This window comes from Anser cygnoides, chromosome 7, assembly GCF_040182565.1.
Source record: "Anser cygnoides isolate HZ-2024a breed goose chromosome 7, Taihu_goose_T2T_genome, whole genome shotgun sequence".
NCBI lineage: Eukaryota > Metazoa > Chordata > Aves > Anseriformes > Anatidae > Anser > Anser cygnoides.
In genome coordinates this window covers 21,002,318-21,027,011 of record NC_089879.1, presented here as the reverse complement: position 1 = coordinate 21,027,011, position 24,694 = coordinate 21,002,318, and the positions used below count along the sequence as shown (strand labels likewise).

Sequence of the window (24,694 nt, the reverse complement as noted above, 5' to 3'; positions counted from 1 at the left end):
CAAGTTTTTACTTTGCAAGTAGAAAACTTGAGACTCAGAAGGGTCCTCTGTTTTAAAAAAGTTGCTTTGCAGCTTTTAGTTTGACTTTAACCTCAGGCCAAAAGCAGATTTTCAGTTTGCCTCAAGAAATCTGAACCTGTAGTCAATGCTTCCAGCTAAGAGACTGAAAACTCTAACTTGATTAAGTCTGACTCAATCAAAAACATGGTGCAAGGCACCCCTATTTATTTATTTATTTATTTATTTATTTATTTATTTATTGAGTATTCTAACAACCCAATCCCTGAAGTAAATTGAGGTAATTTTCCTAGAACTTCATCTTCTTCAGCCAAAAGGGGATTTACTTGAAAAAAATATGAATTGTAAAAAGAAAAAAAAAATTGTTAATTAAGATTAGCACACCTAGGAAAGTTACATCCCTCACTATAAACTAAGCAGTGATCCCCAAACATCATGGACCCTGAAGTACTGCTGATCCTCAGAATTTATTCTAGACCCTTATGAACCCATATTCTCTGACCTATACCTAGATACAGAGAAGAGGATTTGCACACCAACTACAGACCATTTTCTGTGGCTTTTCAGCACAGATCAGTGCTAGCCAGCTGTTCACTTAAGATGTGACTCTGTATACCAGTAAAACTTCTCTCTCCTTCCCACCTTCTCCCCTCTCCCTGTGATATGCTTATCCTAGGCAGATTAACCTTTTGTTCTGTTTAGCACACACTGATCTGGGGAAGGTTTATGATCAATTGAAGCCATTCTAAATCAGATCAATATGCTGGCCAGACTCACCCACTTCAATAAACTTCCCAACCATGCTTGCAAAGTCCCTTTTTCCCTCCCTGCATTATTACAAATGTTAGAGTCATTCTGCAAAACTAGGGCAACTCTCTCATTATCTAGTGTCTTCTCATGGATGTTTTGCCAGCAGATACTCAGAGCTAGTTAAATTTTCTCCCTCCAAGCATAACACCTTCCATGCTACCTCTGTTCTCATTTGCTGCAGTCCATGACACAGGTGCCAGACAGAGTGCCATCTTTCCTTGAAGCATCTCTTTACATCCTGAAATTCTACTTGTTCTTAAGTCTGGCAGGATTCTTCTCTGAAATCTGTTTTTCTGTATTAATCTATTCATCTAAAACTGTTGCATAAACTTCTACTAACATCTCCAATTTAAAAGGATTTTTATTCTGTTGGATAAATTTAGTCTCCAAATCATAGCTGTGACACCAATGCTCTTTTTGCCAATCTTTGCAGACTTCAGATAAAGCAGGACTCAGACTATCTGTCTTTAGTAGTCACATACATTTAGATAGGTTCTCTACCAAAGCTCTTCCCAGTCTATCACATCTTCTGCAGCAGAAAGAAGGATGCAACCCTCCCCTCAGCAGTCCAAAGCACCAGCATCCAGTACCTGGCTGTTTCAAAAATCTCTGAGCTGTCTTCCATGTTATTCCCAAAACCTTAGTGCAACACACACCATAACCACTTAGGATTTCACTAAAGCTCTCCCGTGGGACAACACCTATATAAAAAATCAACAGAAGTTCGACAGCAGGTATGCAGAGACTCCAACCTACCAGATACCAAAGCCCTAAAACAGAAATACTGGCAAAGTACTAATAGGAGACACATGTTAGACAAGTTCAGTTCTCCCACAGCTTCAGCTTGAAGCATTTGATGGCCTACATTTCCTGAGTCCTTTCATCAAAGAGATTGTTAACGTGCTCTTGAACTCCCATGCTTTTCAACTTCGTCTACGATAAAGCAGGAGCTCTTCCCACAAGCCATATTTACCTGGGCACTTGTACAACTTCCTCGCCTGAGCAATGTCTCCCTGACTCAGGCGAATACGCTGACCAATAGTTGGCCGGACCCCATTATCATCACGACGGGGAAGGATGGTGTCGAGGAAAACCCCTCTAAAGGGAAGAACAGAGAGACAAAGAGTAGTGAAGTAAGAAAAGTGACATGATGCACAGAAAACCATCCTGGCAGGCCTCCCACTCCATTTCCTTGAGCAAGTATCCCATGCTAACAAGAAAGAGTAATACATATTTTAACAACTGCATGTCTTGAGGTGGCCATCTCCCTATAGCAGATAGCTTCCAAACGTACAGGCAAGTCTGCCAAGCCAGTAAATTCTTTTGATATATCAGAATTGCCACTGTTTGGTGTTTCAGCATAGACACATCCATTGCCATAAATCAGAAAAGGCAATGAAATGTTCTTGCAGAAGGTTCACGGCACATCTGGCTTAGCAGGAGCACAGATTGGACACTTATGAGCAGAGGGAAGGGCTGTTTGTTCGGTAGCAGATGGGGTTGGACCAGCAGTGGCTGTGGTTGCCACAGACAAGAAACAGATCAAGTGCTCTACCTTTGTTCTGCATGAGTTTCCAGGCTAATAACTCCATTTGTCTCTGCCTTTTTTCCCTTGCTACTATTTCTTCCACATTGTACTTCATACTTGGGAGCTCTCTACTGCACTTCTGATCTCAGTCCAGCAAAGGATTTAAGCTCAAGCCTCACTTCCATCCAAATGCAAAGTCAGTGCATACATACAAGAGCCTGCACACAAGAGAGCATTAGGACTGCACAGCTAATGTGGGAGGGAGGAATCAGAAAATGGAATGCCAGGTTGGTAAAAATTGAAGCTCTAGTAGTCAGGTTGTCCAATTCACAGGAGCCATTTCACCGCATCCCTGAATGTCTGACAGGCCTGACAGTGCCAATGCTAATAGTGAGTTTGAAGCTTCGGCATCAGCTCCGTGATGCAGACTTCTCTTTCTAAAGGAACGGATACTAGTTCATAGAGTCAAATGGAAAAGTCAGGGCAGAAGCAGTAATTTTAGTGCTGCAAGTCCTGATAAAAGAATCTTCAGGTATGGGTTAAGCTTATTCATTGGGCTGCTCAGCTGAGTAAGGACTTCAAGAAGAAATTTCAGATAGTTTTTGCTTTGGCTTAGTTTTAAATAAATACCGCAAGCAGAGCATGCAGATCACAGCTGTCCAAAGCCGTAGTTAGCATTCCTGAACAGAAAATATCATTCGATTAAACATATTTTGTGGGAAAAAATCTTTTGTAAATATTCAATTTGACAGAAGAAATAGAGGGGAAGGAATTTAATCTGCTTAAGAAACTAGAATCAACTCTTGCAAGGAAGAGTGGTGGTTTTTTTTTGTTTTGTTTTGTTTTTTTTTCCCCAGTGGTAGGAAAATTCCTGATCAGCAATAAAATCAGTGCTTACAAGCTCTGAAGTAAGCCCATCAAATGTTGATTGACAAATTCAGGCTGGCGTTCTACATGCCAGCTGCATGCTTCAGTCTGAATTTATTTATGCATCAAAAATACTCCAATTCCAGAAACAACATGAACACAGAGACAGATCAGTTTGCTCATGGTAGTTTTGCAAGCCTTCTCAGGAGTTCATAAAAGAACTTGGCAATTGGCAGGGACATAGTTCTGTGGCAGTGAAATGCTTTCTGCTGGTTCCCAGGCTCAACCAGTGAAGACTAACAAAGTTTAACAGAGTAACCACCACTTGTGCATGTAAACCTTTGATTCTTTTGACCATTCCAGCCCACACAACTGCATACACATAGCCTCCAGCCTCCTCCACATAGCATACATCTAGGGTATTGCTCACACAAAGCAAACAACATACAACTTCAAATTACCTTGTGATCCCTTATTACTTGCCAAACACACTTTCTTCCAGACGGATGTACCCTAGGCTGGGGCAGGAAGATTTAAGGTTTCACTTTTTTCCACCAACTGAATTTTGTACTCCCCTCACAAGCATTGCTGAACGTGGCTCCAAACAAGGAGGCAATATTCCTATCATTTCACACTCAAAGAAACTGAGAACAAGAGGGAGCCTTTCTGGCCTAAACCTCATAGGTTCCAGCAGTTCCGTGCTGCCCAACCAACCCCCATTTGGTTAGCAATACTGATGATGTTAAGATGCATGTTTGGTGAGTGTCTCTAAGAGCACTAATACTTTGCTTCACAAATTAATAAACACCAAGCAGATACCATTAAACAGGGCAGTTCAGGCAGTATAACACCAGAACCATTCTTGAATAAGATACCTAACCTCTTCTTCCAGACTGAGGAAGAGAACCAGAATACCATATGCCCCTTTCTCCTGATGTGCAGGCATAGGCAGAGTATGCACTAGTTGCCCAATGCATTGATTAAGTCAAGCACAACCCACCACCACTATCAGCTGAGAATGACAGAGTTTGAGTAGAGATGCTCTCAAGAGTCATTAGGATTCACATAGCACCACAAATGTGTTATGCAAATATCATGATGAAGTTATCAACTAATCTTGAGAAATGCTGATCATTCACTCTCCCATCTGAGGGCAATAGAGACAGGTGTTTTAAACACCACTCGAGGAAGCAGATATTTAACGCAGGTTAAGCACCCAACTTCAGACAGCTACATTTTGTCCCTACTCTGTAGTTACAACCCCATCTGCAGAAGAGAGACAGCATAACCCTACTTCACACAGTAAAAACTGTTGAGGATATAAGTGTGATGTGCACATATCTTACATAGGATTAGGATGGCGTGTTGCAAATACATGAAGAAGATGCCCCTTGCCTTGCAAACAGTGTTACCTGCACCCTGACTCCAACAGAAGCTTCGCAGAAAAGCAGAGCCATGTGCTGTAACTCCAGGACGTGCCACCAGGCCTACTAACAAGAGGCTTACTGAACTAAGGTAATCCACTGTTTGCTTAGGAGTCTGAAGGTTTAAACTTTCTTATTGTTAAACTGCTATTTGTAGAGATCTTGAAAGCAATTATAGAAATTGTTTTATGAGGCAGCAAAATTCAACATAATTTGCTTCCATGTTTGTAAAGAATGCACCAGGAAATAAAAGCTGGGGCCATATTAAGCCACAAGCAACTTTCTGACATAGAACAGACATTGCCAGGGTAAAAACTTGTTACTGCTGTCTTTACAGCCTCTTATGCCATACTCCTATTCTTGCCAGCCACAGATGCAAGTGAGAAGTACGTTTCTCTGAATTGAAAACTAGAAGCAATTCCTGCAGCATTTTTCAAAAGCACCAATGGAAGCCATTTCCACTGCTAGGGTTCATCGTGTCTCAGAGAAACTGTACATTTCTGTCCTAGGCACAAAGTTTAGAATAAAAATGGCCTAGGAATTGCAGCAGTATTTGAACGTGTTAAACACCACATGATTTGTTATCACCAGTATTCACCAGGAGTTATAAGCAACGAAGTTGTGCTGACTGCTGTGTAAGAGCTGCTTCAAGACAATGAGTCGCAGGTAAAGCTTTAGAGACTCTTGTGCCAGATTATTCGTAATCTTTCATATTCTCCTCATTCACATGTTGTTCTCCATTGGTATGGTGCTCATACTATCTTTTTTCTACATGGACTTTCTATAGTCTGCTGATGTATTAACCTGCTACGGTCCTTCCTTTCGTAAGGTTATGCAGGGCCTCTCATATATAGCTACTAGTCATAATGAACCTTGCTAGAATTTAGTATCTTCATGGGCTCTATGCCTTTGTTAGTTGCAGTTGTCTAATACCTGCAAAATTCAGTAAGGTGGGAAGGGGACATGCACACACTCACAAATCTGTATCCGTGCTCATTGGTCAAAGCAAGCGTCATTCCCCCAGGTCAGCAGATCTCAAGACAGGCTTTGGTAAAGTAAAAGCCTGTTCCCAGCACTGCCTATTTACCCTGAAAGCACAATCAGCCCACAGATCCACTTAGTGCTCAGTTCAATTACTGCACAAAGATTGGTACTGGGGTGAGGGTGGGTCACAGAGACAAAAGACTTAAAGAAAACAGACTTAAAAATCCTATTAAGCACCAATTTAAATTTAGAAGGACTCTTGCCATTTTTATCCCTTTTTGGCCCAGCAGTGTTCTGAAGGACCCTGGTTTTCAAGAGAGACAGACTCAAAGGTATCCACAATATAAATGGCAGTAATAACTTAATCCCGCTTTTGTGCAAGACAATTCCAACCATTTAGAGTCCAGCGAATGCTGGAAGGAGCTAGCAGATGCCTCAAGGGAAGAAAAATTGTTTGCTTTGGGTATCTGATCCAAAGAAACCTCTAAAGGCTGCAAAGCACCCTTGCTCAGCCACCATCTCCTCCTGCCAGAACAAGCAACACTTTAGCAAGTTTGATAATTTTCCCCTGCTTGATACAAAGTTTCAGAAACAAAAGCACAAAACAATAGACTCAGTACTCCCATACAGCTGGCAAATAAAATAAAAAAGCCCCAAAGACATATTTAATTTCAGCAATAAAAAAGCTCTTGAGAGTGTGAATATTTGGGCTCTACCTCTCATCCCCTTTACTTGGGGTATATCGTGAAGGAAAGCTCCTATTGTATTTATGGAAAAACCTTCAAAATGTAGCAAAATGGAGCTGGTCATCCAGTAGCTCTCATTCCAAATCCAGGACATTAATAAGTATACTAATTTCACCTCACCACACCTTCCTAGTAGAGCTCTCTGCTCAGAAAATGGGCTGCATCTGGAGGGACAAGATGGGAGTTAAGGGCAAGTAACACCCCACAGAGAAATCGGCCAATTAGCTGGGTCAGGAACGGGACTGGAAAGTACTCCATGAGGAACCCAATCACACAGAATTACAAAGTTGCAAGGCTATGATCTAGAACACATACACAAATGGTTAAAAAATACCCCAGCAGTTAAAAATCATGACCTACAGTTTCAAGTCCTTGGCAAAGTTGCTGGGGTCTCAGAAGGCAATACTGTAACTCAAAAGCAAGAGCTGCACAACCATGAGATTCAAAGTTGATTTTAGCATTATCTCCTTGCAGGTGGACAGATACACACACATACATGCTGGCTGGGAAGGCTGCAAAACATGCTAACACAGCTTTGGAAAGTCTCTCGGATTACTACTACCAGGTGAATACAGTAGGCAGGGAAAAAAAAGTAGTCCACAATAACTCTCTTCACATACCTTGCTTTTTCAAATGTTTTCCAAGCTTTGTAGTGCATCAGAGCTCACAGCCACATATCTCTGCAATAAACCACTGGTCTCCTTCTAGGCTCCAGGTATTCCACACAGCCAATGATGACTGCTAAAAATAGTACTAAGGACAGGTCGTCTATGATTCTCACCTGGAGAACGTGTTCCTAGCATAGTGCATGATGCTGTCAAAGTCGTAAGTCTCTCCCAGCGAGTTCACTTCCCCAGCTTCCATCTTTAAAAAGTTGTACTCCTGACCTGTGTTGCCATACAAAGTGAAAAAAAAATCACTTAAAAAGTTAAAAAAAATCCTTCCCGGTCTGAGAGTCTAGAATTAAAGAAATATCCTCCTACATTCCAACAATTCCAGCTGGACATCCAAAATTTCTATTTGTTCAACTATTTTGGCCCTTATTCTAGACAAGGACTAGCAATATTTTTTCTTCATCCCAGCTCACAGACCACTAGGGTTTTGCATAAGCCCAGCAAGGAAGAAGATTTCCACCCACCCGAAAGCAAAGCAGAATAACCAGAAGTGCCATTTTACCTTGCTGTATGTTCTCCCTGATGATTGTGACATGCTGGTCTCTGTCAGGCCGTGTGTGCTCATGCCAGAAACCTACCACATGACCCAGCTCATGAGCCACAATCCCAAATTTGTCACAGTTCTTTCCAATGGATATGGCCTGAGGGCCCCCCCCTCGGCGGCCCACATATGAGCAGCATCTGGAAAAGAAAACCCACAAATCCATGCAGGTCATCATTGAATTGGGAAAGTCTGAGACAGGGACAGGCCAGCAGTTTCATACACTAAATGTACTTCAGTGTGCAAGTGTGTATATATATATATATACACATATATATATGTATGCATGAACACAGTTGTATATGTATGTGTATCTAGAAAGAAATAACTGCATGTCTGTAAAAATGCATACATACACCTTAAATGTTATCCTAGGAAAAGAATCCAGAAAGGACAGATTCCCCCCGTATTTATTCTGACCAGAGATAGACTTACAAAGCCATATAATGAAAGGCACGTTTGCAGCATAGCTTCAGGAAATGTACGTATCGCTTACCCACATGTTCTGTATGTGAACACAATGAAACTCTCTTCATCTGTTCTCTCCACAAATGTCACACAAGTGTGCTTCTCCCAGTGTCTCATAGCTTGCTTAAAGATAGCTCTTTGGGTTCCTGAAAAAGAAATCCAAGAGTAGCAAACAGTCAAGGCCTGGCTTTCAAGAAAATTTCTAATGGACATTATAGGAATAGGGGTACAGTCAACCTTTCCAATAGTCAATCCTATACCTGTAGACACCTACAGGAATCTGGAACCCTATTCCTACTTCTGCACTAACTTACTGTATCATACTTTTCTCTCTTCCTGAGCTTGATGAATTAATGGCTCTAATTAAACGGGCCACAAACTTGATTAAATACATCGATGTTTCTGCATAAAAGAAATGTCACCTCATTGGTAAAGGTCACTCTGGCACAGCTGCTGAGTATTCTGCCTGTGCACCAGCTACTCAGTGGCATGCTGCAACATAAAATCACCACGCACAACTTTCAAGGCCCAGGAATCTCACATCACTGCTACACATGCTCCACAAAACTGAGGCAACTACTGCCAGAAAATTTATCTTTAAAATCAGAAGCAAAAGCTGTATCATAGCTAGAGGCAGAGTGGTCTGAGGGCTGTGTAAGAAGGCACAGAGATACACTGCTGGTCTTTGCTTGAACTCAGGGACAAATCAGGAGTTGAACAGGAAAACACCTGCAAGAAGGGTATTATGCCTGGCTCACACTAGCAAGAAGACAGGCGACAGCACTTTGCATCCCAGGGAGCAGGATACCTGCAGTAGTCACTCAGCTGCATCCAGAACAGTCACACAGCCAGAAAGTGACGCCCCAGAGCAGTACGTGGCTCCAGGATGCCTCACTACAGTACTGCCTTTCCAGCATAGCCTCTGGGATACACAGGGCTACAGAGTAAGCTGCCACTCTCAAGAAAGACTAAAAAGTGGAAAAAGGCCAGAAGTACATAAAAAAGCACAAGGAATGCAGAGACGAGTTCCAGAGGGGACACTTATCTGAGACAAAACACCAAGCTGAATGTAAGAGAGGACTGCACTATTGTGAGAGCTGCTTCTTACACAGTCACCCAAATGGAAGGATGGTGTCACCTTCTCTGGATGGTTAGGGCAGTGGGACACACGCAAAATAGAGAAGACTCTCTTGTCAGACTCTGAAGGATGTGGACATGTGTTCTCTGACAAATTTGTAGGACACCCGTAGCTAGTAAGCTACTCAATATCCTGCTAGGTTGCACGAGCCCCTCCTCTTGCATGAGGTGAACAGACCCTTCCATTAGGGCTTCACAGACCCCTGGCAGCAGCTTGGGTGCCAGCATGAGGCACGGTCTTTGTGAATTTGTTAAGGAGGTCTTGAGGATTACCCCTAATTGGCAAGGGGAGCAGCACTGGGGAGGTAATCCCACACTGTACAGGAGTGGGTCCCAAACTGCCCTGCTCTTCCAACTGCAGAGAGGGTCCCTTTCTGGAAACACAGGGTGTAACTGCAGTTCACAGATGCTGGTCCCTGAAGCAATCAAGAAAAGCAACCCAGTCACCCAATTATTTCTTGGACTCCAAGAGGAGAACCATCTCTCCGCACACTTCCATCTCAGGCTTCCACAGCGCACAGTTCCTTGTGCAACCACATGCTCACCACCCTGCCTTAGGAAAAATGTTCCCCAAAATCTGAGCCATTTGTGGGAAAACTGCTCCCAAGATCTCCCACACATTTTGTAACTCTCACCCCTGAGCAAACAGGGAGCAATATTTTCACTACTGACCTGTGAAATTTCCTCCGATCACGTAGGGGATGACTCCCCCTGGCCAAATCCTCTCAGCCCTGGATGTGGTTGCCCTGCGCACTCTGGGAGAGGGTTGTGTATCCATCCCTGACTCATCTTTATATTCTTCCTTCTTCGGTCTCCTCGCAAGTGTTGTGTTCTGCCTGCCGTCTGCAAGACAGAGTGGCAACACCATTTAAATCCTCTTTAGTTCCACGTGCAGCCCTCAGGTAATACCCTGGAGCTTCAGAAAAAGAAAAACAGAAAAGGCAAGATGTTAAACCAAACCAGAAGCCATAGGCAGATTTGCCAGTGATTTATTTGGGACTTGGAGACAGTTAATCCATGGAAACCTGGCCCTTCTTGTCATGGACCCCCACTATGCATTATAACAAACCTATTCTCCCAGAAAGGGGTAAAGGGACAACCCTGCTGTCTCTAGCTACCCACTCTGTCAAACAGCAGCACTCTCTCAATATAGGAAACATATACAGATCAGACAGACAATCACTGCTGGAGGAGGGATGTTCAAGGTGGAAAAGTTGATGCATTCTATACTTAGTACAAATCTCCTTGCTGAACCTCTTCGTTTTAATGAAAAGGAGCAATAATGTGAGAAGAAAAACTGAACGGGTATCTCATTTCTTGCTCTCAAGCGGCAACTCTGCTGACAGTGGCTCCTTGGTGCTGGCAGGCCTTTTTAAAGCTCCAAGAGGAGAGATCTAAGCTCCAGCTGTGGTCTTGTGATTCGTATGGAAATCATCAAGACTGGCTACAGCTTTGCTTCTCCAGTCAGGGCCATGGGCTGCTGGGTTGTGAAAAAACACCAGCCCCGCTGAGCCCTTCCGCCTGGGATTAGAGCGGCTGCTGAGAGTGTCTTCTCCTATTCATCCCTCCAGCGGAAACACGGAAACATGGGTAAAGCAAACCACTATTGTCAAGGCTGAAGGGATCAAAACAATTGGAAGGAAATTAAGGCAGTGCAGAGGAATGGAAGGAATGAACTTCAAACTCTTCCTCCTGCTTCATCAGGCCCTGCCCTTCCTGACAGAGGCCTTGCTCTCAGCTGTAGGACAAAGCTGGAAATTTGCCTTTTGTTCCGTTTAACTCTGGAGCACCTCCGCAGCATGCTGGCTGCACCAGCCACTTCAGAAGTTGTCCCATCCTCAAACCAGCTGCTGGACCCTGCAAGGCAGATGCTCCACTGTTGCAGGGTTCCCACAATGAAATAAGAACCGCCCTCCCCTTGTTTGCATACATCTATCCCACAAAGGTACTGCTGGGGCATTAGAAGGGCACAGCTGCCCTGTGAAACTCACTCAGGGCTCTCTCAGACTCTTGGCTAGCAGAGGCAGCTCAGGTTCATTCTGACAGCAGCACCAGCCAACCTCTAAGGCGAAACCGCGAGGTAGAAGCAACCAACACAGCTTTGCAAGCAGAAGCATCTTCCTCAAGTGCTCTTGCCCACTGCTTCACTACCTTAGGCCTGCCAGCAGTTTAGGAGACGTGAGCAGCCCTGACATGGGAATATAGTACCGGGCTATGAACATAGCACTCATGAACGGGACATGCCCTCCACAGACTGACCTGCTGTGTGGTCTCTCTGCTTCAGTGCTTCTGTCTACAAGGGGGAAACACCAGTCCCTCCTGCACACAGTGGTCACAAACATCTTGTACAGAGCACGGCAACCCTGTGGGAATACCTGTAATATTGCAGGTTTGGACTGATCCTGTAAGCAATACCTTCCCTACAAGAGTAGGGAAAAAACAGCTGCTAAACTTTGCCTGAGTGATCTCCCAGCTTCAGGGGAACACAAGCTTAAATGAGTTTAGCTGAAACATCCCAAAAGCAAGAAGCAGCCAGCTAGCATTACACACTCTGCTTTGGAGTCAAATTGTTTTGCTGCCCAGTAACACTTGTGGCCACCTATATGCATTGGGTATGGCTGGGATGGAGTTAACTTTCTTAATAGCAGCCCATATGGTGCTGCTATGGATTTGTGGCTATAACGGTGCTGATAACACAACAATGTCCTGGCTATTGCTGAACAGTGCTTGCACTGTGTCAAGGATTTCTTTTTCTCACTCCGCTGAGCCCTCTCCACCCAAGTGAGCAGGCAAGGTGTAGGGGAGAAGCTGGGAGAAGATGCAGCTGGGACAGCTGACTCAAATTAGTCTAAAGAATATTCCATACCATCTGACACCATGCTCAGCAATAAAACTGCAGGGTTTTGTATTCCAAGGTAGCCATTGCTCAGAAACTGGCTGGGCATTACTCTGCTTGTGGGAGGGGGTGCGGAGTGCTTTTACATCACTTGTTTGTTTGTTGTTGTTTTGTGTTTTTTTCCCACCCCTTTCCTTCGCTTCTTAAACTGTCTTAATCTTAACCAATGAGTTTTCTTGCTTTTGCTCTTCCTGTTCTCTCCCCCATACAACTGGGGGAGAGGGAATTGAGTGAGCTCAAGTGTGGATGCCTGGGTCAACCCACCACACCATGAAAGGCAAACCTGCCCTTGCAGAGAGTCCACCAACACCAACAAATGCAACAATGCAGATGCCTTGGAAGGGCTGGTCTCCCAGGCATCGAGTCACACACCTATACACAGGACAAAGCTTTGTTTTACAGAGGATAAAATAGTAAACAAAAGATACCCAAAGGTCTGGGTGGGGTACCACATTACCCTTTTTAACTGCTTTGTTACTATCGGTTGAAGTGGCATTCTCGCTTGGCGCAACAGACTGTTCTCCAAGGCCTCCTGAAAAAGAAAAAGAGCAGAGACATCTGGTGAGTACGCTGTCAGAACTCTGACATAGGAAGGACAACGGCTGTCAGTGAGGCCATTTGTATGTCTGCCGGCCACAGAAAATGGCTGCTTCACCTGTACAGGGAGCAGGAACTAAAGGCCTGATAATGCTGGGCTCTTTTCCTGGATTTCTTCCCAGGCTACAATGGTACCTTTCAACTCATAATCACCCTGTGCCTCAGTTTCCCCATATGCTGAAAAGGCAAAAAGTCTCTTCTAGGGAAGTCTTTCCATTCTGCAACAAGTCCATCTTGGGAACACCACAGAAGCCAAAGAGCAGCTATACACAGCACAGAAGCCTGGGCAGCAAGCCACTGAAGTCACAGAAACAACATAGAAAATCAACCCAGCATCTCTTTGGCAGGAAAGCTCTCCACGTTACTGTAGTAGGAAAAAAAACTCAAAAATTGTACCTATGGTCAAAGAGCACAACACATGAGACAACAAGATCTATAACACAAATAAAATGTGCTTTGGGACTACGTCCACTGCCTTAAGCAGTGCCTCTAACACCATCACTGTTGTCTCCCTCCCTCCTTCCCCATCCTGGTATCATGGGTCCCTTGTGAGGAGAAGGGATGCTGACTGGGCTGATCTCTGCAGAAATATCAGCAAGAGCAAGCTTCTGTAGTCTTGGTGGCAAGGTGAAGCAGGAAGACCATGATCAACCATCAGATGCAGCAAGGGAGATACTGTTACTCATACAGCATTGCTGCATGCAGTGTAGATGCTTCAAGAGAGATGTCCCACTTTCAAGAGAGCTGGAAAGGTTCCAGCCCATGAAACAATCTAGCTTCGCCAGCTGGAAGACACTCCTTTTGCTCTGGAGCTGGCTTCTTGCAAAACCTCCTCCAGCCCCTCCAAGTAGGCAAGGACACAGGGAAAGGTACATCCCTGACACCTGGGAAGAAGGCTGAGAGGATGGTATCAGATTCTACCCCCTCCAATATTATATTATAAGAACTAATTAGCATACCAGGAAAGGCATGATTGGAAGAGAGTAATAAAATGAACCAGAGGAAAATAAAATACCCAGACTCTCAGCTGACTATAGGTTAAAGCTTCCTGGTCCAAGAGACGCACTAAATCAGGGAATTGTCTCCCAAAGGAAGTGCCATAATTTAACAGAGCTTGACTGGACAAAAGCCACTAGATGTGTGAACAGGAACAAGCCTGATTCAGCAAGATGGATTGCTCTGAACTCTATCACTCTTTTCCAGCCCCAATGTCCCATCCTAAGATTTCCCTTTGTTTTCTTTCATACCCAGTCCTTGTCACTTCCTTCAGCCCAAGCTCAACAAAAGTTCCTCTTCTTAGTTAAATTTTACATCCCCAGGACTTTTCACCCTCCCAAAGTACACTATTCTTCACACAATGTCCCACTGCATTTAAAGGAAACCCCAGCCAGCCATTTACCACCAGAATTATTAACGTATGTGGGTTTTGCTGAAGCAAAGGATAATTTCGTATTTCTAAACAAATGCAGCTTGCAGTCACAAACAGATTGCTTCTTAATTGAAATTGGGAGGTGAATTATATGGTGAATTAGGAAAAAAGAACAACTCTGCATTGAGTGAATTGTTCCCCTAAAAGGGAACTGCATGGGATTGAATTGCAAATGATGGCACCAAACCCTGCAGCCGGGCCCCTTCTCCTGCACCCGGGCTGCTGACCTCTGCCGTGCAGCAGTGTCATTTGCGCAGACTGCTTTTCCAAGCTGTGAGCACATTCTTTCCCAGAGATCAGTGCAAGCCTTGGTTTCTTATGCAAAGGAGATGTTTGAATAAACGAGTGTGACTAATGAAATCTAAAACATCTTTGCATATTTTGTCTCATTGTAGCCCATGAAAGGGGAAAGCGCTATACAAAAGCCAGATATGGGTGTGCAGATACACCAGATACTTTCAAACGTTACTAATCTCACTAGGACAGACAGGGAGCACCCACACCCTTCTCTCCCCCAGGGGTACTTTGGAATCATATTTGAGAATTTTGGAAGACATAGTTCTGATTGATTGGGCTTTTAAACACTTCCTATCCTTATGATACCTAAACACAGACATTTAATCGTTAAATAAGAAGTGATTCTTCGCAAGAGAAGGATAGTGCATGATCCTGGAAAGACAAAGATAAATCACTGGCATGTTATCAATAAAGTCAAGAAATGTACCTTGTATCTGGAAGCAACTGCACATAGACTGCAGGCAATGTGTGGGTCTTGCTGCTCCCTCAACAAGTCCCTTAAGTTGTTGTACCTTTCTGTCAGACTATTCTGTCACATCAGAGAGCAGAGTGGATTCCAGCCATCACTGCTCCAGAGCATGAGCTGCCCATGTATGCATTTAAGCCTATTATCACTAGAAACATTGACAGGGAGAATGCAGATTTTCAGTTTGATGCAACAGCCTGTATAGTAATAAAAAGGCAGGCCTGATCTACTACTTACAGTAACCTTTAGTAACATAAGCAAAACAGGGCTGACTTTTTTTGTTTTTTTAATGTATATCCAGCAGTTATCAAGCCCTCCAAAATCACTTTCATGCTCAGTACTTCATACTTGTTGCTGTGCCAGACCAGCTATCACGCTTCCCATCCTGACTTTTTAAGATTTGTCTGCTTCTCCCACAACCAGGGATGATACAGATTTTGTTTGATCATGCCTCTGTGTAGGGAGCTGTACTAAATCCTCAAAGTTCTTTTAGCTCCCACACTTTTATGATTCTCTCCTTCCTAACGATTTGTAGGAATTAACAGCTCCAGCTGAGCATTGCTGGACTCCCTTGCTAGATAACTTAGCTCCTGTGCACAGCCTGACAAAGACACAAAAGATTCTCCTCCCAGGCTGGAATATTTCACCTTCAGCCTAGAGTGCACTTGTATGACAATTCATTTTTCTATTCCCCACAGACCAGCACTGCCAAGGGAGCTTGCTTCCAGCAGCTTAAATGCACTCTAAGTCTGAGTTAATTCACCACGCTCACAATCATGGCTGAAGAACAGGTGCCTAAATTGTTTGCAGAAACTACAGAGGCAGCTTGAGGTGATATGTAAGGGTCCAGTGAAGCAGAAAGCAGCAGGCTGTGGCATTGTTGGGAAGAAAGCAGCTTCTCCCCCTCTTCCAGAAGAGGAAAATGAAAACCCAATTTTGTTTAAAGGAGTCCAAGTTATTCAGCTGGGACCAAAATAAAAGGCAGCAGATTAAGAGAGAAAGAGAGAGCACAAAGTATGCCAAGAGTTGGATAAAATTGTACTATTTGCAGTTTCCTTCTGCCACTAGCACAGGCAAAAAGACATGTAATCCAAAGAAAGAGCAGGAAGCAGACTCCATACAGTATCCATAATGCCCACAGGAGAGGCTGGGACAAGGAGGATACCTTAGTAATTTGTTTGAACTGTAAATTTGTCTTCTACCAGATGCAAGTTAGGCTTGAGAATATTTATTGTTGCATGCATTCTGCTTTTTTGTTTGTTTTAAAATGCAAGTAGACTGAACTACAGAAGACAGAGTGATGAGATCCCTTACAAAATAAAAATTCCATGCTTCCTTACACTTGATCAAAAACCATGAAGGCCTTCTTGTTTAACAAAGGAGAGGAAAGGCAGGCAAAGCAGCAAAGCAGTCTGCTAATTAGGACACAAGCTGTGGGCCCGAAAATACACACCACCGTCCTATTGAGCGTACACACCGTATAACACCCCATAACACTGCAAAACTGCTTGAGAGACTGCTGACTTCTAAAACATGGTAACAATGTCTTCAAGTTTTTATCTGAAAACACTAGTTCAGAGACAGCTGAGTCACCTGAAAGCAAAAGAGAAACATCAATCCATCCTGAAATACTAGAAGCTTAATTTTCAGACTATGCTTATCTAGAATTTTAGTTTAAAACCCAATGATAGTCAAGAGGAATTGTAGGTGTCTGAAAATTTGCATATTGAGAACACAAAATGTTCCTACATGGGAAGCTGGATGAGATGAAGCTGCAACATCTCCCTTTTTTCCAAGGTGAAAGAACAGATAATGTCCAAATGAAACCCTCTCACCTTCAATGCAGTTCCAAGCCAGGATAATTTTTTCTCTCCAGGCCCACAAAGACTCTCTCGACCATGTGCACTGGATATTCTCTTCTTTCGTTGGCTGCTTTTCATACAGGGGAAGGGCTACTTAGCTGAACTTGGGCAATAGCTTCAACCACTATGTTTGTCACCTCCATTGAGGACAAAGGAGTCTTCAGTGAGCCCTGGGGACTTTGCCAGTTTCTCCTGCTTTTCTAATTCAGCAGAGAACAACTTGACTGTACAGATAATTATCTGGTCTCACGTGAACTGAACCTCAGCAAGACTTCTTCTATTACATCTTATGGCGGTGAAAAAGCCATTTCAGAGCTTGGACACAATCAAGGAAAAATGTGTCCTAAATTCAAAAAAAGACAATTTAATCTCCCCTCCTCATACCTTAAAATTCTTCACTTTCATAGTTTCATTCAATACATATGTTAGTCACATGCCATAGCTTAGAGTTTGGATTTCAAACAGAGGCTACAATGAAGCATCAATATAAAATGAGAATTACAGGTAACATTAAGCACTCATCTCTTTTCAGAGTTTTAGTTCTGGTAAACTCTGTCATATTATGACCATCAGGGAAACTTCTGAAAGTATAGGGTAAGACAAATGATGTTACATGCTGCTTTTTGATTTTCTCATTAACCAGTGGTCAACAACTTTTTAGGGCACACAAAACCCTTTATTGCACTGGATTTTCTAACCACAGAGAAAGTGATGATTTTATTAAAACAAGCTCTGTTGGGAGATGTATTGGAAAATGCATTCAGAATGCAGAACAGATGTTTCCCAGAGCTGGTAGAGAGTCTATAGCAAAACCTTTTCATAAACCCCAGGGCCCTGGAGATCTGAGCAAATGATTTGAGATAGATCCTTTACCATTTCCTGTCAGTGGAATAGCTGACGTTCCCCTCAATTTACTTAAGGAAAAATAAATTAAAGAGGAAAAGATTTCCGAACTCCAAATTCCCTTCAGGAATCTGTTTTTCTTATTCAGAGTAAGCTGACTAGCTGCAGTAACTCAGGAGAGTCCCAGGGTTCAGAGGTTTGACAAGCAGATGTGTCATGTCCACATCAGCTCTGCAAATGCTCGTGCAGGAACAAGACACCAGCCTCCCAGAAAAGTTCACAAGAAGGGAAAGGTGATCACAGCTAAGCAAATGCAGCACTGCCAAAAACATGAGCTGTAAAGCACTTAATGTGTCCTTCTGCTGGCCATCCTCTGCAGGCAGAGCAGAAGCATCAGCAGCACCCTGTGTTTTCCCTGGGCACTCAAGGGTTTTCTGGAAATGGCTGCATCACTTTTACACTGTGATGCATCTTCTTTTCAAAGAAGGTGTTGCAAGGAGTGGAAGAACCTGAACTGACCTCTTCACCAGCCCTTCAACCAAGAGTCAATACTCTCTGGAGACTGGGAAGGACTGAGAAGAATGGAAGAGGGCCTTTTCCTACAGGCGATTAGCAACCACCTCTTTCCCTTGGGGTAAAAAAGGGACAGACAGATAGGAGAGAAAAGAAAGCAAGCAAGCTACAGACTGTTTCTTCCAGTGAGAGTCCTGCAAGGCTCTCACTTTTACTCAGTCAAGTGAAAATGAAAGGCCAAAGTGAGTACACAACTACTTCCACCACATGCATGTCTCTGCTGCACAACCAGGTTTGCAAGCCCAGCGTGCAACTTCTCCCCTCCAGCACATCAAAGCAGCAATATGTAGCACCAACTATGCTCTGTTGCATTAGATTTCCTGTGAATCCAAATGATCAAGATCTATTTCTAACACGTGTCAGCCTCTCCATGACAACCTTCTTGATTCACAATAATCCTCCTCTACCTGTCTCTCCTTTGAAAGTAAAGGAAAACAGAAGTGAACCTCCAGGTGTTAAGGAAATGGTAAGAGCTGTCTGGTGTTCATCCAATGCTGTTCTGGTGGGCAGTACAAACCCTCCTGGCCCCCTCCTGTTAACATCCTTTTCCCTCTGACCTGCACAACCTAATTGCTTCAGCCTTTCTGTGCTCTCTTGCAGCATCCCTCTGCTCCCTTCCAGCTGTGGGCTCCCAGGCACAGCCAGCCAGCTCTCCTCCCACTGAGCCTTTCTAATCCTTTTGTTTTCTCCTTACCTTGTTTATACTGGATAAAAATTAACTCTAAATGAAAACATTACACTGGAAGCTGAATTATGTTTAAAAGCAATTAAAACTCCTTTAACGGAGAACATGTGGTGCAAGCACAGAGTACTTTCTTCCAGACTGCTTTCTGCCTGGATATTCAAACACTCCCAGTCCTGTAGCTTCTTGGAGAGTTTTTGATGCCTTCTGCCCCCTCTAGAGGTCTGTGCCATATCTAACAGATGGATGAGGACCCTAAGTAGATACAGCAGTAGGGACACCCCATTTGCTTGGTTACCTACCAGCTCAAGCACAACTCATTTAAAGGACACCCCAACTGACTGGGAATTTCCCAGTGGCTGGGAAACTGAGGAATGAGCCAGCACTGAGGCCATAGGGCAAGTGGGGCCTGGCTTGGGACTCAAAAGGCTTTGGGAGCACAGATGTGGCTGCCATTGGGTAGCCTCAGGTCAACTCCAGCCCCATACCCAGCAGACCCCTGCCTCCACCCCAGCTGTGAGCAGCAGCACCAGGACCTGCTCAGCCAGGGCATCAGCCTCCCCAGTGAGCACCCAGGGAGGCTCTGCAGGCCAAGGGGAGCAAGACCATTACAGGCAGCAAGCAGAGCAGGAGCAACACTGGAGCCAGCAACACCACGCCATTTCTCCGCATGCTGGAGGGAGACAGTTCAAGCTTCACTTATCGCTATTCAGAGCCTTTCCCTCCAGGCTCCCAAGGGGATTGGCAGCAGCGTTTAACTGCATGCCACCACTCCAGGTGGCATGCAGATAAAGGAGCCCAAAGAAGGCCTAAACCTGAGCAAGAGCTTCTCGGAGCACAGGGCTAACCATGGGGCACGGATTTCTGTTGCTGCAGCAGCAACGCCAGGAGCTGGTACCTCAGCAGGTTGCAGTCCAAAAGCAGCACTGCCTCAGGAGCACAAGACCGATGTTTTCACAATGGACCTATGCATGATGCCACTCCACTCCAGGTGCCATCTCTCAGCTCCTTGGTGAAACAGATGCCTGAATCGTTCGCAGTCATTAAAAAAACAGCGGGGGAGTTGGGGTGTAAGTGGCAAAGTGAGCTTTCTTCACCACAGCAAACTGCCACACTGAGAGCTGGCAGAGAAGTTACCCAACCCGGCCCAGGGACAGCTGCACTTCACTGGAAGAATCAAATTGGTAGAAAAGCAACTCTCAGACCTCTGCATCTCTGCCACAATCCGACTCTAGGATTCAGCAACTCCATCAGTTTCAAGAACAGCAGTGAATACCCCCAAGAGACAAAGCTTTCTAAATTTCACACTATCTTCTCTGTAGAACAGCTCTAGGAAGTGAAACAGCAGGATAATCTGAATATTTCCTTTTGCCTGTGATCTTTGCCCCAGAGAAACTTGTTACCCATTCCCCAGGGCTGTTCAAGTCACCATCTGGCCTCAGAACTGCAGCGGCAAACACAGCACAGCATTTCAGCCTAAAACTAATTTGCTTTCTTTCCCCACTTGACAGCTGAATAAATACTTTGTCCTTGCCATTTGAAAAGGGGAGCTGCAGTGAAGTTTTTTTTTTGTCCACTGTAGCTACAAACGCCAGCCTTCTTTCCAAATTAGGCCTGAACAACCAGCTTGAGGCAAACACATTTATTCCACAAACCTAACTCCTTTCTGTTCACAATCAACCATGAGCAGTTTACAACTTTTTCTGATTTATTTGTTATTTGCTATTATTCGTCAAGTCATTTTGGCTGCTGATTTTTTCTTGGACCTGCCAGCTATTTCACGGAATGGGGTAAGCAACATTTATTTTGTGGGCACAGCAACATCCCTGCTTTAAAGGAAAGAGCCTGAAGTTCAAAGCATCCAAGCTAGCCTCCCAGAGTTACCATCCTGCAATGGCTCCTCTCATAGCTTCTTAGATTTTAGTCTTTCACTGACCATTTCTATCTCCAAATTCATTTGCTAGGACACTCATAGAAATGACAAAGAAGCATACACAGTTGAGGCAAATTCAATTTTTCATTTGAGCAAGTATTCAAGGAAATTAGGCACTTGCCCAGCTCTGAAACAAATGCATAAGTTAGGCAATTCCACAGTTATTGGCTAAGCACTGTCGAATTTTACAATTAGGGTAATGGATTTAACTTCCAACATAATTTCCATACGGATAAACCAATCTCCTCAAGTACATTTGCCCATGTGTTCCCTGCATCACAGTTAATTAATATAAATCTATTTAATAACCTCCATTTAAACACAAAAGACTATTCAGACTCTTCTGGCACCAGTAAAAGGAACAGTCTCCCAGTGTGTTACACCAGCTGTAGACAAGACCTAAAGAAAATTTAATTAAGAACGATCAAGAGCAAGACAGTTGCAAACAGCAATCAGATGTTATAAATGCTCTACATGGTGACTACCCCAGCTCCTTAAAAGATTAATAATGCCATCTTGTACCAACTCCCAGGTACCTGAGACCTGCCCAAAAGAGAACCTGGGGGATGGACAAAGCTGTGGGGCTGGGAGCCAAAGACAGGCAAAGCCAAGCAGGTAGCAACAGGGATTCTGCACTGTCCGAGCACTGACAGTGTGCTGCAACTACTGCTCTGATCTGCAGCTATGCCCAAATCAGATGATGGCACCACACCGAACAGGAAGAAGCTGTAGAAATGGGCTGCTTGGAAGCAGCTTAGACTACAGCATCAACGTATACAATTTTTGCAGTTGTCTTTGGGTGTTTAAAGTAAGTTAACTGCTCACTAACAAAATGTAACCTGATTAATTCCTGATGTGCAGCATTTGACAAGAGTGATACTGAGTTGTCATCTTCCTGGTTTATTTCTGAAACAAGCATATGAATTAGATTCATAGGATAAACACTGCCAAAGTTACCACTAAGATTGGATAAGTAATATATCTGGGAAAAGAAATAGCTGGGGAATTTTGTTACGATGCCATTTGTTAACAGCATTTTAATTTGAGCAAAATTTCAGAGCTCAAAATCATTTAAAAAAAAAGAAAGAAAAAACTATGAAAAGCTGAATGTTGACTGCAAAACAAAAATGAAACTAATTATTTTGACAAGTGGGAGGCCACCATTCAGAAAACTTGATTTCAGGGTACAGTGCATTTCCAGAACAAACTTTGTCATGTATGTGACCAGTTGCCATCAGGAACCTAGACAAGAGGGAAAAGAAAAACAACATCTTACTCCAAGGGGGACACAGAGCAAGTAGCAGGGCTGTGTTGTTCAGGTTGTGCACTGGCAAGGGCCAAACGGTATAATCACTTATTGCTTGGGACCTTCTTTAGCCTGTCCTGCAGGACATCTATCACATTTATCACAAGCAAAGAGGGAAGGAGGAGATAGACTTTTATTTCTCTTGTGGTGAGTGAAGCATTTCTCCATTTGTCATAAACTGAGTTTGGAATACCACAGCCCACTGCATGAAGGAACACCGCAAGGCTTGTCCTAAGTGGTTCTGAAGTAAAGTGTCATCCTGTAGAGTCCCTAATCCAAAGAAAATCAGATCCTGCATACCTTTTTGTGCAACAGGTGGAGTATCTGTTGTTACCACATACACACATCACAAGCAGCATCTCACTGCCTAAGAAGTCAGTGGCAGTCTTCCATTAACATCTGATGTTGACTCAAATGTTATTTAGTACTCAAGTACCACTCTCTCACCCCATCATACTTCAAAGACATATAGGGACTGTACAAACCACAGCCTAAAAATGGTATGAAAGTAGGAAAAAAAAACCACCAACAACAAAAAAAACCACACTCGTGAAGCAGGGATAAGGGAACAGTAAGACAGCACTTACCAGCATGTGAAAGCTCTCCACAGGTATCCCATAAGGAGAGCTTCTGAGGAGACAACTAAGGAGAAGAATTAATTCCCTTTGGTAAATACAAGAAGAACCTGTATTAACCTGTAATGGAAGACCAAATGCACAGAACCCTGTCTGGGCAGGGGGCAAAGTGAAACTGCCCCAAGAGGAAGGAGAATACTGTACTCCGGGCAAGGGGCTACAGAGGACTGACGCAAGACAGGGAGTCTCTAAAGCAGAACTGAATATGCAACACACAGGAGCTTATGGAGGAAGGGAGTCAGAAGAATCACTCAAACATACAAAGGCAAAGCAAAGCAATGAGCTGCTGCTCTGCACCTCTCTTGTGCTCCCACATTAAACTACCCATGGAATTCTTCCTTACTGGAAGCAAGCAGTGCGGAAAGGATAAAACAGCACAGCCAAAAGCACAAAGCTGGCCTGTGGTGTGCTTTTGGAAGTATCAGCTGCAAGGCCTTCCAGAGCAGAATCTGTGCCTGTGAACTGAGCTGCAGCTCACTGGATGGCCAAGCACGTATCACCAGCGCTCTAGACCCGAAGCTTGTGGGATCACCCCACAGACACTGCCTGCCTGACAGACAAATCCCGCAGCAGTGGCAGGATGTGCAGCTGGCAGCAGAGAACAGGCAGACGTGGCCTTACACACGGGGAATTAGAAGGTTCATCAGCTATAGCCAAGGGTCATGAGCCTTCTAGGCTATTACCTTTATGCTGGAGAAAATCTGGTAGGTTTGAGAAAGTTGCAACAGGATTGCAAGATTCTGAACTGGCAGAAAAAAAACAGCATCTGTTTTTCTGCAAAGAGAAGGTGACTGGCTTAGTGCACAGAAACGAGCACTCTCAGCCCTAGAGGATTTATCCAATTCTTCCGAAGTAGAACTCTTGCCCTGCCTTTGTAAACGACAGAACTATGGGAAATTCATTTCATGGTTGCCTTCTCTGGTAAAACCCCTGACTGAACGGACTCAAAAAGGTGAACACAGGGGCTAGTCATGGAAAAATCATTTGACACAGCTAAATAGACTTTATCATCAGGCAAAGTGTCAGGCATTTGCCACCTACTTTTCCACAGAATGGGCCGAGACTCCTCTTCCTTTTTAGAGACTGCACGGACTGCAAAGAGAAATCCCTAGTGTGCACATCACATGTTGTGGAAAACAGAAAGGAGGTATGCACACAGATGAACTGAGCCCTCAGACACCTCTCCCAGAATAAAGATGTTCCTCTACCCATATAAGAGGAAGCAGCCTTCACAATGATTTCCCAGTGGAAGCGCTCTCAGATATGAGTTATACCACATACATAGCTATTTGCATTGCTCCTGGCCAGTTATCATAAACACAGCTCAGATTACGATAGCACAACCCATAGATCCGCTCCAAACTGAAATGAATTCAAGCTTGGGCCCCAGGCAGCCCTTAACACAGCAATGCTGAAGTCTACCCCATCTACCCTGAACCGAGCACCACTATAGCAGAGCACCAAACAAGAGCTACAAAGGAAAAACAGCTCTGAGCTTAGCATGTATATGCAAAATCAGCTGAATTTAACCATCTCTCTTTCAAATCTGTAAATCAGATCTTCCCTGGGATATCAGTCAATCACATCCCACAATCCATTCAGCTCCTAAACTAAGCAATCTCTCCCAACGTGAAGCAGTAGAAGTCCTGCTTGTGACTGCTTTGAACACCTCAAGCATGCCACTGGTGAAGAAGTCTTATTCTCCAGTCTGAGGCTAAACAATATAGCTCTTAGAAGGAGAGCTGCACTGTAGTAAAAGGTCCTGCAAACAATCCAGACTTATGTGGGAATTAATGCCTTGTCTCAGTAATGTAACCAGAGAGAAGAGAAATATGTTTCAGTGGCTGCCAGCCCACCACACTTTGAATGGAAAGCTGCTATGCAACTAGAAAAGCACTGCAGTCATCCCCCCTGCAGCATGCAGACCTTCCAAGTATGCACTCACACAGCACTGCACATTCTTCTGTTCCCTTCCAGA

At 44.0% G+C, this 24,694-nt stretch overlaps 1 protein-coding gene across 20 annotated transcripts in view; it reads right to left on the bottom strand.

The window, feature by feature from the left end:
- Positions 1–24,694, bottom strand: part of TLL2 (tolloid like 2) — a 94,449-nt gene that overhangs the window by 35,885 nt on the left and 33,870 nt on the right. For 17 of the 20 annotated variants that reach the window (XM_048069140.2, XM_067000359.1, XM_067000360.1 and 14 more), the window contains 6 exons: positions 12,551–12,625; positions 9,870–10,040; positions 8,089–8,206; positions 7,554–7,732; positions 7,159–7,264; positions 1,802–1,926 (listed from right to left, as the gene is read on the bottom strand). In XM_048069140.2, the coding sequence (XP_047925097.1) occupies positions 1,802–1,926; positions 7,159–7,264; positions 7,554–7,732; positions 8,089–8,206; positions 9,870–10,040; positions 12,551–12,625 (774 nt within the window). The other 3 variants (XM_067000367.1, XM_067000368.1, XM_067000369.1) reach the window with 3 other exon arrangements.